The sequence below is a fragment of the Aptenodytes patagonicus genome, chromosome Z (genome assembly GCF_965638725.1).
Source record: "Aptenodytes patagonicus chromosome Z, bAptPat1.pri.cur, whole genome shotgun sequence".
NCBI lineage: Eukaryota > Metazoa > Chordata > Aves > Sphenisciformes > Spheniscidae > Aptenodytes > Aptenodytes patagonicus.
The window spans coordinates 3,192,286-3,204,627 of record NC_134982.1 but is presented as its reverse complement, the minus strand read 5'-3'; the positions used below and the strand labels follow the sequence as shown (position 1 = coordinate 3,204,627).

Sequence of the window (12,342 nt, the reverse complement as noted above, 5' to 3'; positions counted from 1 at the left end):
ATCAGCTCACAATATTTAAGCACCTCTGAAATTAAGTTATAACTTCTAAACCTTTCAAAGTCTTAAGTAAAAGCTTTGAGACTGTTCATTTGTGTTTGTAAAGTACTTTGTAATTTTAAAATAGAAGTGTTTCCAATATATAGAAGTAAATATTGAAAGGTGTATTTTTTACATTCCCATTTTTGACCAAAAGTCACGATTTCTTCAAAAGTGTTTATTTCACAATTTTTTTTATCCACAGCAGAATATTACAGTGACTATTACAAGCATTTTCCTATAAACAAAGATGTAGTTTACAGAGTTGTTCAAAATGGAAAAATATTTTATAAGCAGTAGTATTTCATCGACAGTATTCACTCCTGTATATCATTCAACTTCTTTGAGAGCAGCTATACCTTCTGCTTGTTAAGGTAATGAGACTTCACCCCCCCCAAAACCCCCAAACAAACTAGACATTGCACTGTAGTAGCACATTTTTTGATAATTTGTTTGGTTTTTTTTCTAATTTCAACTTAATTTGAAAATTTTTGTCCACTGGCATTTACCTTTTGAAGTAAGTTGTATACTCACTGGGGAATATGTCCTCTGGATTGTTTTACTCAACATCTACATTGTTAGAACTTTTCAGGGGAAAAAAAAATATCAATTTATGAGTGCAATATATGTGACTCAATAAAGTTGGAGGAAAAAGGTTCATGGCAGTTCATGCAATTCATTTCAATTAGGTTATATTTATATGCAGTGGCAAAATGCTAATTTTTCAGTTAAATATGGTCTGAAAGAACAAGTTTGCACAGTTTTGTTCATTTACCCTTGAAAATTGAGGAAAACGACCTGTTTCAAGTGCATCTTTGTCACTTGTATCTTTTGCAAATCACACAAATGGAGGGTCGTATCTTGCAGAGACTCTAGGTAGCGTTGTGATTTCAGCATTTAAGTTGCAGGATCAGGAGAGGCAGCCACGGCGTGTGCTTAAACTCTGCAACACGCCAACGTTTTGTCGCTGTTTCACTCATACAAGAAGTCCTTTTAGATACAGCGGAATAAGTTGTATGAGCAAAAAAGCGTTTATGATGTAGGATTGCATAAACTCAGTCTTGAAGTCTAATATTCTTTTCTACAGTCAACTACTACAACAGCTTTACCAGCCGAAAGATAAGCAACCTCAGCTACAAAATGCCAAAAAAGGAGAAAAAAAAAAAAATCAAAGCAAGTTTTTGGTGAAAATGAAGCATGTACGTAGTTCTGGATGCTTTTCGTAGGTCAGACAGCACACGCCTGAACTCGCGTTTGAAGCGTTGGTTTCACAGTGGTGGTGGTTGGTGTGGTTTGGTTTTTTGGGGGTTTCATTTTTGGGTTTTGTTTGGTTTTTTTTTTTTTGATTCCCAATAGCGCTTTTCTGAGATACATTATACGTGCAAAAATCAGTGTGGGTCAGGATTGGTTTTGCTCCTAGGAACTTCAAAAGCATTTTTGCAGACCTCCTCAGAGTGAGATTTTCTAAGCAGACTTATAAATCCACAGACAACCTTTTATGACAGAAGAATAAAAATACTCCCACGTTTTAACGCTTGTTTCAGAGAAACAGCGGTTGAGAAGTCAGTTACCTTAGTAACAGCTAAAGGCACACAGTGGGAAAACGCTCAACTTAATAATCAATATTTAAAAATAAAGACAGATCTGGAAAACAGCCAGCTTTCTCAAAGCCATGCTTTGTGTTAAATTTGCTTTTTAAATAAAGAAGTGCCAATCTGAGGAAAGACAGGCGTGCTCGAGCATAGCAATTTAACAAAATGAACATTTAAAAACAAATTTAAAAAATTACTAACAGAAAAGATAACATATATTAAAGATATTTCATACAGAGTCCTCTTCCAGATGGATTTTAATGGATAAACTACATTATCACAGATCGAGACATTAAATCCCAGTTCCCATCTATACGTACCAAGAGTTTTTAAGAAAGTCTCTGTGTTGTACATATAAATCACGATCCTGAAAATGCCAGTGAAAGACCATTATCCCCTAGAAGACCATTAACCACATTTTATAACTGTGATCAGCAACAAAATCGTTGCGGAAGAGGATTCTGCAGCAACCTGTCATTTAGTCTGAACGATAAGCATTGGTTTAATCAATCTGTCGGGAATTGTACTCCGAATAATTTCCATCAGAGAGAGGTAGAGACCTGAAGAGCCTGAGAGGAAACTGCTGGCCTAAGGTGAATTCTGAGAAGTAGCTCTGTGTTAAAACCGCCTTAGAGAAGGACTGAATTCTGCTTCGAATTATGTTTTTTATTTTTAAACTGCGATGACTACTATAGTGTGGAAAAAAGGAATGAGAGGCAATTAAAAAATTAAATTCAGAGCACTGCAAAAACATTCATTTGCAAAAGGTGAAAAGAGGTAGGTACAATAAATAAAAATATTGCAGATGAGCGACAGAAGAGCACGGGCTTGCTGGGCACAGACAGCAAAATGGTGGTGGTATCCTTATTGTATACGAAGGGGAGATGAAGGCACTACTGAATATACGCAGTAGATGCAGATGCTCAAGGACCGTAGCTTGGAGGTAGTGCTGGTACTGTACAAGCAATAAATTTTCTTCTGTAATTAGTTGGGTGATGGTTAGAGGAAAAGGTAACTTCTCCCTAGGGAATGGCCTTCAGTCTGTCCTTCACTGGTGACAGCCGTACTAAACCGTAGTCCATTTGAAACAAGGTATTCACCCACCGGCATAGACCAACATAATTCTTCACAGCACTCGACGACTTCTTTAAAAATGTGCTTTTGGATAGTAATATACATATATAGTACATACAGGACTCTTACAGTTTGTATATACATAGATTATATACATGATGTTTAAATCAAAACACACTCCTTATCTAAAAAGGTGACCGCAGCATGGTGGGATTTAGTGTATCTTTAAGAGACTTCACATTCTATTTTAATCCTCTGAGCAGACAGGGTACCTGATCATTAATTTGCTGTTTGGGTATGATTTACGCCAACTAAAAGTAGCCAGACGCAGAGAGGGGTTTTTTTGAAAGCTCTTAATCATCGTAGAATTGCTGAGACTTCAGGAACCGCAACCGCAAAAGCGGGTAAGTTCAGATCTGCTTGGACAAGACCATCGTGGAAGTGGAAAGGCCAAAATGCTCACAGCGCTAGGATGAGCGGGGCTTTCGCTGCTGCCAAACATCCTCATCCTCGCTGCGTTTTGGCACGCCGAGCTACGGCAGAAGCATCGCCACTCTGAACAGTTTGCAGACCGGTCACCGTCAGCATCGCTGTACAGCATCACTCAGCCTCGGGAACCCACCTTTTCCCTTCCGCAGCAAGGAGAGTGGCTGAGAAAAATCCATGACTGCTTTTGTAAGCAGCTGGCCCCTTTCAACATCTACCTGGTGAGGTCAGAGGGTTGGTTTGTTTTAATTTGTAAGTCAGGTAAAAAAAAAAAAAAATCCATACAGAATTTGAACCGATTGCAATTACTCGTTTAAGGTTGTTGTAGACAAAGAGTTTGCGTTCACTCTTAAAGAAATGGCTTACATTACTAACACGCTATCTTACAATTTTTTTTTATGTTAAAACATTCCATTGCTTATCATCCAATTCCCTTTTGTTTTAAAACTTTTTTTTTTCTTTTTTAAAGTATTCTTCATTTATCTAAGCCCTGTATTTGCACGACTGGTAAAATTTCGGATGGCTATTGAAGTGAACAGAATTTGTCCACGGACCGCTATGGCTAGGACTAACCCACTGAACGTAAGTAGGACTGCGGACCCAAATATTAAACTGGGTTGCCTTAGCATGCCTTATCCATGCATGAGATTCTGATACGGGCCGTGTAAGAGGTCCGAGAACCTCGACAGCCACTGCATGAAAGTTTTTGGCTTTTAAGAGCACAGGGAAAGCCAAGAGCAGGGATCGGGATGACGCTCGTCCACACTAGAAGCAGGAGGCCTAAGGCAGTCCCTTGTCTCGAGATTATTTCACTAGGACGAATCCTTTGCAAGCCACCGATGTAAATTTCGTAATGGAAGAAAATCCAAACTGCCAACGTATTTGAATTCCCATGAAGCAGATGCACTGGATGTCGTTGGGAGGAGCAACAGCTTTTCTCAAACATAGAATTTGTGACAAATTGCACGTTGGTGGAAACAAGCGGCGTCCAAGCCCGTTACCTTAACCGGTGTGATAAACACACATTGCACCTTCTGCAATTTACTTTCTGAACTCACTATCGTGACAGTTACTAGCAAGAACAAGAGGCAGAACTGCATGTCCCGTTATTAACACATACAAACCCACCTAGCTGTTCGACAGATTACATGTCCTTCAAGGCAGCGTAACTGTCTCAGATTTTGTTTTTGATTTAACCGTCATTTCTTCATAGACACCTATGAAGATCAAAGTAAGCTGTCTCCCACTCACCACTCTTTTTTGTTAGTGGCTTTTGGAGACGATTATGGGCTTTGAACTATGTCAACATAAAATCAAGCAGTAAAAAATAAATCTACATTTCAAGTATCCTTATTCTGAGCTGCAAATTACCCCCCAAAAAAAAAAAAATCACATACAGATCAGTCTCTTTTTTACTGTATAATTTAGCATCAATTTATTACTGTGTATTGGTTCTTCCAGGAACCTGTTTGGTCCATATTTAAAGAGCTCCTTAAATTCCTTTCGTGACTTTTCTTTCTTCGGTGGAGGTCTCTGGGTAGGAGAGGTGGGCTTAATTATATTTTCTTCAGACTTTATTGAGAAATCCCAAGTTGAGAGAAGCAGGGAGATGAATCGAGTCCATGGTTATGGAGGATGGGTTGAACGGAAACAAAACTGGGAACATGTGCTTGAAGTCTAACAGCAGCTGCGGAGGGTCATTTCGCTCTTGCAAGTGCGTCTATGAGGTGTGGGAGAAGAAAACAAATTTAGTATCAGTTGTTGCCTTTTCTTTGCATTTGTCATGTTTGTCATCATCAACGGCTTGAGAATGTACACAATTTTAGAGATATTGCAAAAAACAGTGAGAACTATTTTGTTCTCTATTGCAGCAGCCTTCCTCTGAGCAAATATTTACAGGAACATCTACACAGACTATAGAAAACACCGCTTCAGAAGAACCTGGCTACATTTTCTACATGACCACGAAGCAAGACACAGGACTTGGAAACAACACGACCCCCTTGCACAGCAAAAGCAGCACTGCAGGATACCAGCACACCACTTTCGATTCAGCCGCTCGGTGATGGAGGCATATTCTAGGAGTAGTTGAACACGTTTCTGTTTCCATTTCCTGCCTCCTCCTTGCGAGCGTTAAAAGAAGTTTGGTTTTCATTTATTTATTTTTCCTTTAGTTGCCAACTTCTGCCTTGTATCTCAGAAGTAACTCCGTTTCACCGATGCTTCGCTGACTCCTGCAACCTTGCTTCTGAGTCGCGTTGCTACTAAAGAGCGTTGCGTTAGCTGAGCTGGGAGCTTAGGTGCTTACTGCTCTTTGTGATTAACGGCCTGGTTATCCCTGCAGCTGTACGTTGCAAGTAAGCGTGTGCACACGCAGAGCGCTAAGTTCAGGACGACATGCAGCAGCATGCCTATTACAAAATGCCCGAGTTAGTACTAATGACATCTGTATTAAGTCATGACTATCCCCTCCACTTTACAGCCCTTTAATTTACCTGTATGTCTCGTATGAAAGCTACTGTCACACGTTCTTCAAACTCATTCACAGGAGTGTAGAGATTAAGTATCTTTACAATCTGTCGAAAACAAAATAGGATTACAGACGGTCATGAGAAGCCAAATTTTTCCAGAATGCAAAGCACCACTAACATTTTGTCTTGATATGGCCATTACAAGTCTCCTATGACGCTACTGAGAAGCAGAAGTAGCGCAAGTATCATCCTGCTGTTCCTTTGCCTGCTGTAAGGTATGGTAAGCATCTGCGGACCTGTCAAAGTCACTTACGGCAACATTTGTAAATTGGGAATAGACTTGAACATCAGATTTATACAGGGACTCCACTCGGTTGGCACATGGTGACACGGGTGACCGCTTCCCACTACTTCTGATGTCGCCTCTACAACGCTTCTCCTCATGCTACCTCAACTCCTGCTCCTCCCCTACCACCCCTCAAGAACACGTTATAGAAGGGGAGATGGAGATACAGGAGAAAGGATCCCCAAGAATCACTGGAGATCAGCTCACACCTCTCGCTTCTCCCTTGCTACGACATTATCAAATTAAGGCCAGGCAATCCAGCAGCAAAGAACATGAGTTTACATCCTCCTGGAGTGGAGTCTCAAAGTTTCAGGTCAGATCCAGCCAGCCTAGGTGGGCAGTTCTCAACCTCCTGCCCCAAATATGAGTCCTTGCTGGGCATCCTGCAGACCTAGCCAGGTTAGACCCTGGCAAAAGACAACAGGTGGGTTTAAAATCCCAAGTGTCTGACTTATACCACCAACTCCTCAGGGCTGGGTTTCATCTGTGAACATTTCTGCTGGAGCTCCAGCGCCACCAGCAGCACCGTAAGAGAGGAGCCACCGCGATGACCACCTCTGACAGGGGTCAATGCCAAACGTCAGTCCTGAAAAGGACAAGTTGTCCCCACCGTGGGAATGGCATGCTGAGTCTGGGCAGTGAAGAGCTGGCACCGGGAGACCACCCTTTCCCACTCCTTTAATTATCAGCACCCTCTGGTGCAAATCTTTGCCCTGCTCCCTACCTGCTGTGTCGTGAGCGATGTGCACAAGGAGCAGATGGCCTCGGCATCTTCCGAGGTTTTCTTTTTCAGCTGCAGCAGCTGTGCCGCCTGAATCAAGGGCTCCAAAGTTTGTGCCGCTCCACTCTGCTGCAGGTTCTTCCCACGCAGCCATTCCTCCAGCTGGCTTATGTTAAACCTGGGTAAGCAGCCAAGACGAGACGTGAGCCGAGAGATAAGACGTAGCATCTCAAAAATCCTCTACGAGACTCAAGGTATGTTGCAGTGCTGGTAGATGTGGCTTTTTGTGATGCATATTTGTGATACACATGGCAAGAGACAACCGGACCAAAGCTTGATACTCAACAACTCAAAGCAAAATTTATACTCTATGTACCTTAGAAATAGATGAGCCGTGTAACAGCTGAACAGCACAAGGAATGTGCTTTTCCACAGCAGATAAGTTCGAGTTTTAAAAGTCAGTTAAAATTAGGCTTTTAGGCAAGCTTTTAAATGCTAACAAAATCCTGCAAGGTACCCAAGTACCTTTGAAAATACCTACGCAAAAAATGCCTTTGCCTGTGCCCGCTCCCAGGCTCACGGGGAACATGCAAAGGATCCACCATGGGAAGGGGAGAGAGTAGCAAAAGGGAGGTTTAAACCATTTACACGGAGAAGTAAGCCGATAGATTTATGCCAGAGCTGATGAATATTCATGACCCCTTTCTGGCAAGTTTGCACTAGCTGTCCTTTCAAATTTCAATCCTTATTACAACACTATGCTATGACAGCGATGGGGCACGCAGGCCCCTGATCCCAGCCCAGCAGATGTCCGTGCTGCCGCCTGCCTGCAGCTCGCGGGAGGCCAGAGGCACTTCACACAGCAACAGCTTTAAGATCCACCTGCAGAATCGGCGCCTTTGACGCTGCAACACTTGTTAACGTTAAAACCAGCAGACACGGCAGCGGGAGGGAACCACGGAGACTTCTCCATCCCAGTATGTAAATCCATCCTACATCGCCTGGTGTAGTCTTTGGGCTGTGCAGCCTTCCCTGCTCAGGCTGGGTGAGGCAAGGCTGGGGAAAGCCCACCCCAGAGATAATTACCGTAACACGCATTTAATTCACAAGCGGCACAGCAAACTGCATTGCACGGGCATTACTCAATGGGGGTTAGTTTGAACTGCCACTGCATCGGTCTCCTGCTGAATCCAAACAGTGTCTCCCCTCCCTTACACCACTGCATTTTATTTTCCTATTTTCCACCACCTTATAAAATTAACAAAAATGCCTTAAGCAGGTACATCCCCGCCCCAAGCCTGTGTCCCACCTTAGCTGCATGCCCGTGCTCCACGAGCAGACATCCTTCCTCAGCAGGAGGTTGTTCAGGGCGACGGCGTTGATCATGTAGAAGAGCTGCTTGAAGACCTGCTGCACGATCTCTGGGTCCAGACCCTGGTCACACATGATGCTGTAGAATGTGTTCAGCTGGCGAATGATTGCGTCTAAGCTGTAGGAGCTGTCCCCATCAGCCATGCTGGAGGAGCGGTTCCTGTAGCCCATCGGTTTGACACCAGAAAGCCCCTGGATGCTCTCATTTTCCAGCACCGCAGACACTGAAAAAGGGGGAAAAAATGAGCTAAAAAAAGCCCGCATCCACCTATTAGTCACTGGAGGTAAGAAATGCTCCTTCATGGGTGGCCATAAACATGCAGCAGTGTCAAAGTGATGCAACGCGATGGATGCTGGGAGGTCTGAAAAGTAGGACAGATCCATGAATTGCTAGTCTATTCTGAGAATATGAAATAGTTGATGCATATAGAATATCTATAAGATCACGCTTCTTTTCCCACTCGGTGTTACTACACAGAAATCACTTACCATGCTGCAGAAACTGGGAACACCTCTCCTTTGAGCTGTAATCAATTCTCCCTCTATACCCATCACAGAGCCTTAAATTCTGCAGTTAAAGTGATTAATTGGCTCAAAGGATTGGGAGAAATGAAGATAGATTAAAAGAAAGAAAATTCTTACAGCCTGACTAACTGATAGAGGAACAGGACAACTTTCTGCAAGGAGCAGGAGGTACGTGCAGCGATGGTAGGAGGTGGTGCCGTCGGATACAGCCAGAATTTGTGCAGTGACATTTGAAGGGTAAAGGGAAAGTCCCAGATACAGAGGAGCCCAGGCTGGGAGCTCAAGGAAAACACCAGCAGCCAAAAAATATAAAGCACTGAGAACAGCCCCTCAATTAGCTTAGCAAAGAGGACAGCTTTAGCTGAGGAGGTAAGTCTTCTCATACTGACTCACCCTTGCAAAACAAGGTCTTTACTAGTCTCTTGTTCCTCTTCCCAATTCTCCCCTCCCTCATAATGTGCATTTCCACCCACAAAAAGCTTAACCATGAACCTGGTCTGGAGGGCAACGCTGTTCCTACGGACCCACCAGCACCACCTCACCTCTGTCAGTACCTCCCCAACAGAAAGGAAGGAGAGATCTTCTATCATGGGGGGAAAAAAAACCCTCATCCCTATTAGTTTCTATCATGGGGGAAAAGAAAAACCCATCTAGGTCTGCCTCCCTAACTCCAGGTCACTGTTAACACGAGGACCTGCTCCAAACCAAGCCTTTTTTTGCAACATGTGCCTCTCTACCAACCGCGGGCTTTTCCTTTGGGGAGAAGTCATGCTAGCACCGTACAAAGGTCTGAAAAACACTCAGAGTACATAATTACAGAAAAAAAAACCCCAAAACCAAACCCTCCTCAAAGCTGATGTGCTGTGAACTTACCGATCATGGGTTGGAGTATGCCCTCTGCTATCTTAATGAGCTGCTGGTAGATCTGGATGGAGAGGTGGCTCAGCACCTGGCGGTACTCGGTCAGGTCGAAGTTCTTCAGACAGTGCTCGTTCTGCTTAGGCGTGTTTTGTGTCATGAAACCCTGAACAGAAGGAGATCAAAACACCTGGTTTCATTATTCCACCTATTTATAGTCCAGTAAAATCATTGTATTAAAAAAAAAAACCAACAAACAACCTTTGAGTACAGTATCTCCAGATACGTTACCAAGTATGTTTTTAGTCTATTATAGAAAAGATCAAGACTCATAAATCACTGTTGATTTACTCAGGCATTTGCTCATAAATTACTACTGGAGGGCTGCTTTTTGCAGAACAGCATCACTAAGCAGTAAGTTTTTCATTTTAGCTTTAGCAAGGAGCAACATTTGTATTAACTGCAATATATATATGAACTAGAAAATGACATTTCGGCCCCTGAAAAACTTCTTTTAGCTATTCGTTTATCCCTGTGAGTTGCAATTCTTTATGGGAAACCAAATATTTTGAGATTAAGCTACTAGAAAATGGAAAAAAAAAAAGTTATGATAACCACACGCTATATGCTCGGACGGCGTTTTAAACTGATCCGAAGTTCAGAAATCTCTCCAAGTAACTGAATTTATTCCCTGCCTTTTGCTGAAGCAGCAGCTGGCCTCTGATCCTGTAAGTGGACGCTGTAGCCCTGAGTTCTGGGCTCAGACATTAATGCCAGTTTTGCTGGCAGAAGCAAAGGTGCCCTTAATTTTGTAATTAACACAGATGCTTTAATTGCCTGTTCATATGGTCCTACCAATCTGGTGTCAAAATGAGAACTATGCAACTCTTTTTGTTGCGTGCTGACTAGCAAAATGCAAAAATACAACATGTACAATGTGAGTTGACTTCAGAATTTCTCATTTTTCTTGACTAATGAGAACGTGTCATGCTCTTTGCACTGCAAGGTTGCTGTTAGGTTGGGTTTTTTCTTTTAAACTTGCTTTCTTAAAAATAGGCTGGATTTCAAACTAGAGATAACAGTATTTTGGAAACTGCTCAGAATGGTTTTTCCCCTCTGTTTTTTGCACCGAATTATCAACTGAATTAGTAAATAGCTGGTTCATTTAACACAGTAAATCACGGCAAAGAATGTGAAATTTAAGTTTCGGTTGGGTTTTTTTTTCTTACCCTGCTGGTTTTCTAGGGAAGATTTTCTCTAAATGTAATGTTGTTATCCAGGCAGAAGAGGGCAAACAGGAGCATAATTATTAGTATTATCTAAACGATTTTTCCTTTTAATTTAAGTCTTGGAAGTCCAACACTGAGGTTTTACACACCAGTCATTATCTTGCGAATGACCTGAATAGTTAATCTGATTCCATGAAATTTTTCTTATTTATTCTTAAAGCTTGATTGCTCAATATATCTAATGCAAATCAAGACTAAATGAGAAACGACATAATTTGGCTCTGTTGACTATTTTAATACCCAGAACATAAGGCTATAAGGATGGCAGCGTGTAATGTACTAAGAGGACTGTGATGATCTGATTTTGTCGGAAGGGATCAGCTATAATAAAACTTATTTCAACTTATGAAATATTACTGAGGTGGCAAGAAATGAGAGGATTTCCTTCCAAAATCTTACATTATGATTACGCGTATTTGCTCTCTCAAAGTGCGGTTATTTTGAACTAGTTGAACAGGAAAAAAAAAAAATCAGTAGAAACATTCAGAATAAAATTGCAAGATTTGGAACAGTTTTCCCCTGTCTAAAAATCTTGGTTAATGAAAAGCCGCGGGACCTACTAAAACCAGGGAAACAACCTTCAAAACAGCCTACCAGAAGGAAACCCCCTGTTCAGACAAATCAAAGTGCATGGTTGGCTACGAAATTCAAAATATTCCGGGTATTAGTCAGATAACGTTGCATGTTATGTTGTAGGGGTCCTGGTTTCAGCTCTCAAATGTCTTGTCTCAGTGCAATGCCCCATGAACCTCTATTAGGAGCTGTCTTCTATCCAAATAAACAAAGGAGGAAAGTCAGAGACGACCCCGTGTCGTAGCCAGAGGGAAGCCACCAGACCCAGGAGACCTGAAGACCCTTCCTGGAGGAATGCCAACATAGTCAAGATCAGCAACGAGTTTCTTACCGCGTCTCCGCTGTACTGCTTTAAACAGTGCAGGAGGCGACACGTATTCGCCAGCCAAAACGACGTCATCTGAAAGTCATCGTTGTGTTTCTGGAGGAGCAAAATTAGAACATGTGAGACCCCTCCTTTGGTGGGGGAAGCTGGCATAGCACGACAAAGTGATTTCGACTTTCCCCACCTAGATCGGGAAGCTCGCTCTCTGCAGATGGGCAGTATTAGCCATTTGTTCCCTGCAAACATTTTTTTTTTTTTTAAATCTGTAAATGCAAACAAATTTATTGCTAAGATCATAATTCTCTTCGTTCTTCTAAAAAGGGGAAGCTATAAAGAGCGATTGGGTTTGAAAATCACTAGGAGTGCTGAATATCACAAGCTTTGACATGGTTATAACCATCTTACACCATCTCAATCCCATGACAAGAGAAAACAGACACCTACTTTCAGCACTTTCTTAATGCCGTTGATGGTGGACGTAAGCAAGGAGTGCACTTTCTGGTCATCGTTGATGTAATCCGCGTGTCTGATGCACATGTAGAGGATGTAGGCGGGAAGGCAGGGAACAGTAGCAGACACTGCCTGGGGCTTGAGATCTAGAAGGTTTGTTGTTTGGTTTTGTTTTTGTTTTTTTTTTTAAAAATCCTCTCAAAATTCACCAAGTGCCAGGTGAAA

At 42.2% G+C, this 12,342-nt stretch overlaps 1 protein-coding gene across 2 annotated transcripts in view; it reads right to left on the bottom strand.

Moving 5' to 3' along the window:
- Positions 1–4,608: 4,608 nt before the first annotated feature.
- LOC143173127 (unconventional myosin-Vb-like) overlaps positions 4,609–12,342 on the bottom strand; it is a 153,759-nt gene continuing 146,025 nt past the window's right edge. For both annotated transcript variants that reach the window (XM_076363201.1, XM_076363200.1), the window contains 7 exons: positions 12,112–12,263; positions 11,674–11,763; positions 9,496–9,646; positions 8,036–8,321; positions 6,730–6,904; positions 5,684–5,764; positions 4,609–4,908 (listed from right to left, as the gene is read on the bottom strand). In XM_076363201.1, the coding sequence (XP_076219316.1) occupies positions 4,756–4,908; positions 5,684–5,764; positions 6,730–6,904; positions 8,036–8,321; positions 9,496–9,646; positions 11,674–11,763; positions 12,112–12,263 (1,088 nt within the window). In that variant the 3' untranslated portion in view covers positions 4,609–4,755. The remainder of the gene's footprint in view (positions 4,909–5,683; positions 5,765–6,729; positions 6,905–8,035; positions 8,322–9,495; positions 9,647–11,673; positions 11,764–12,111; positions 12,264–12,342) is intronic.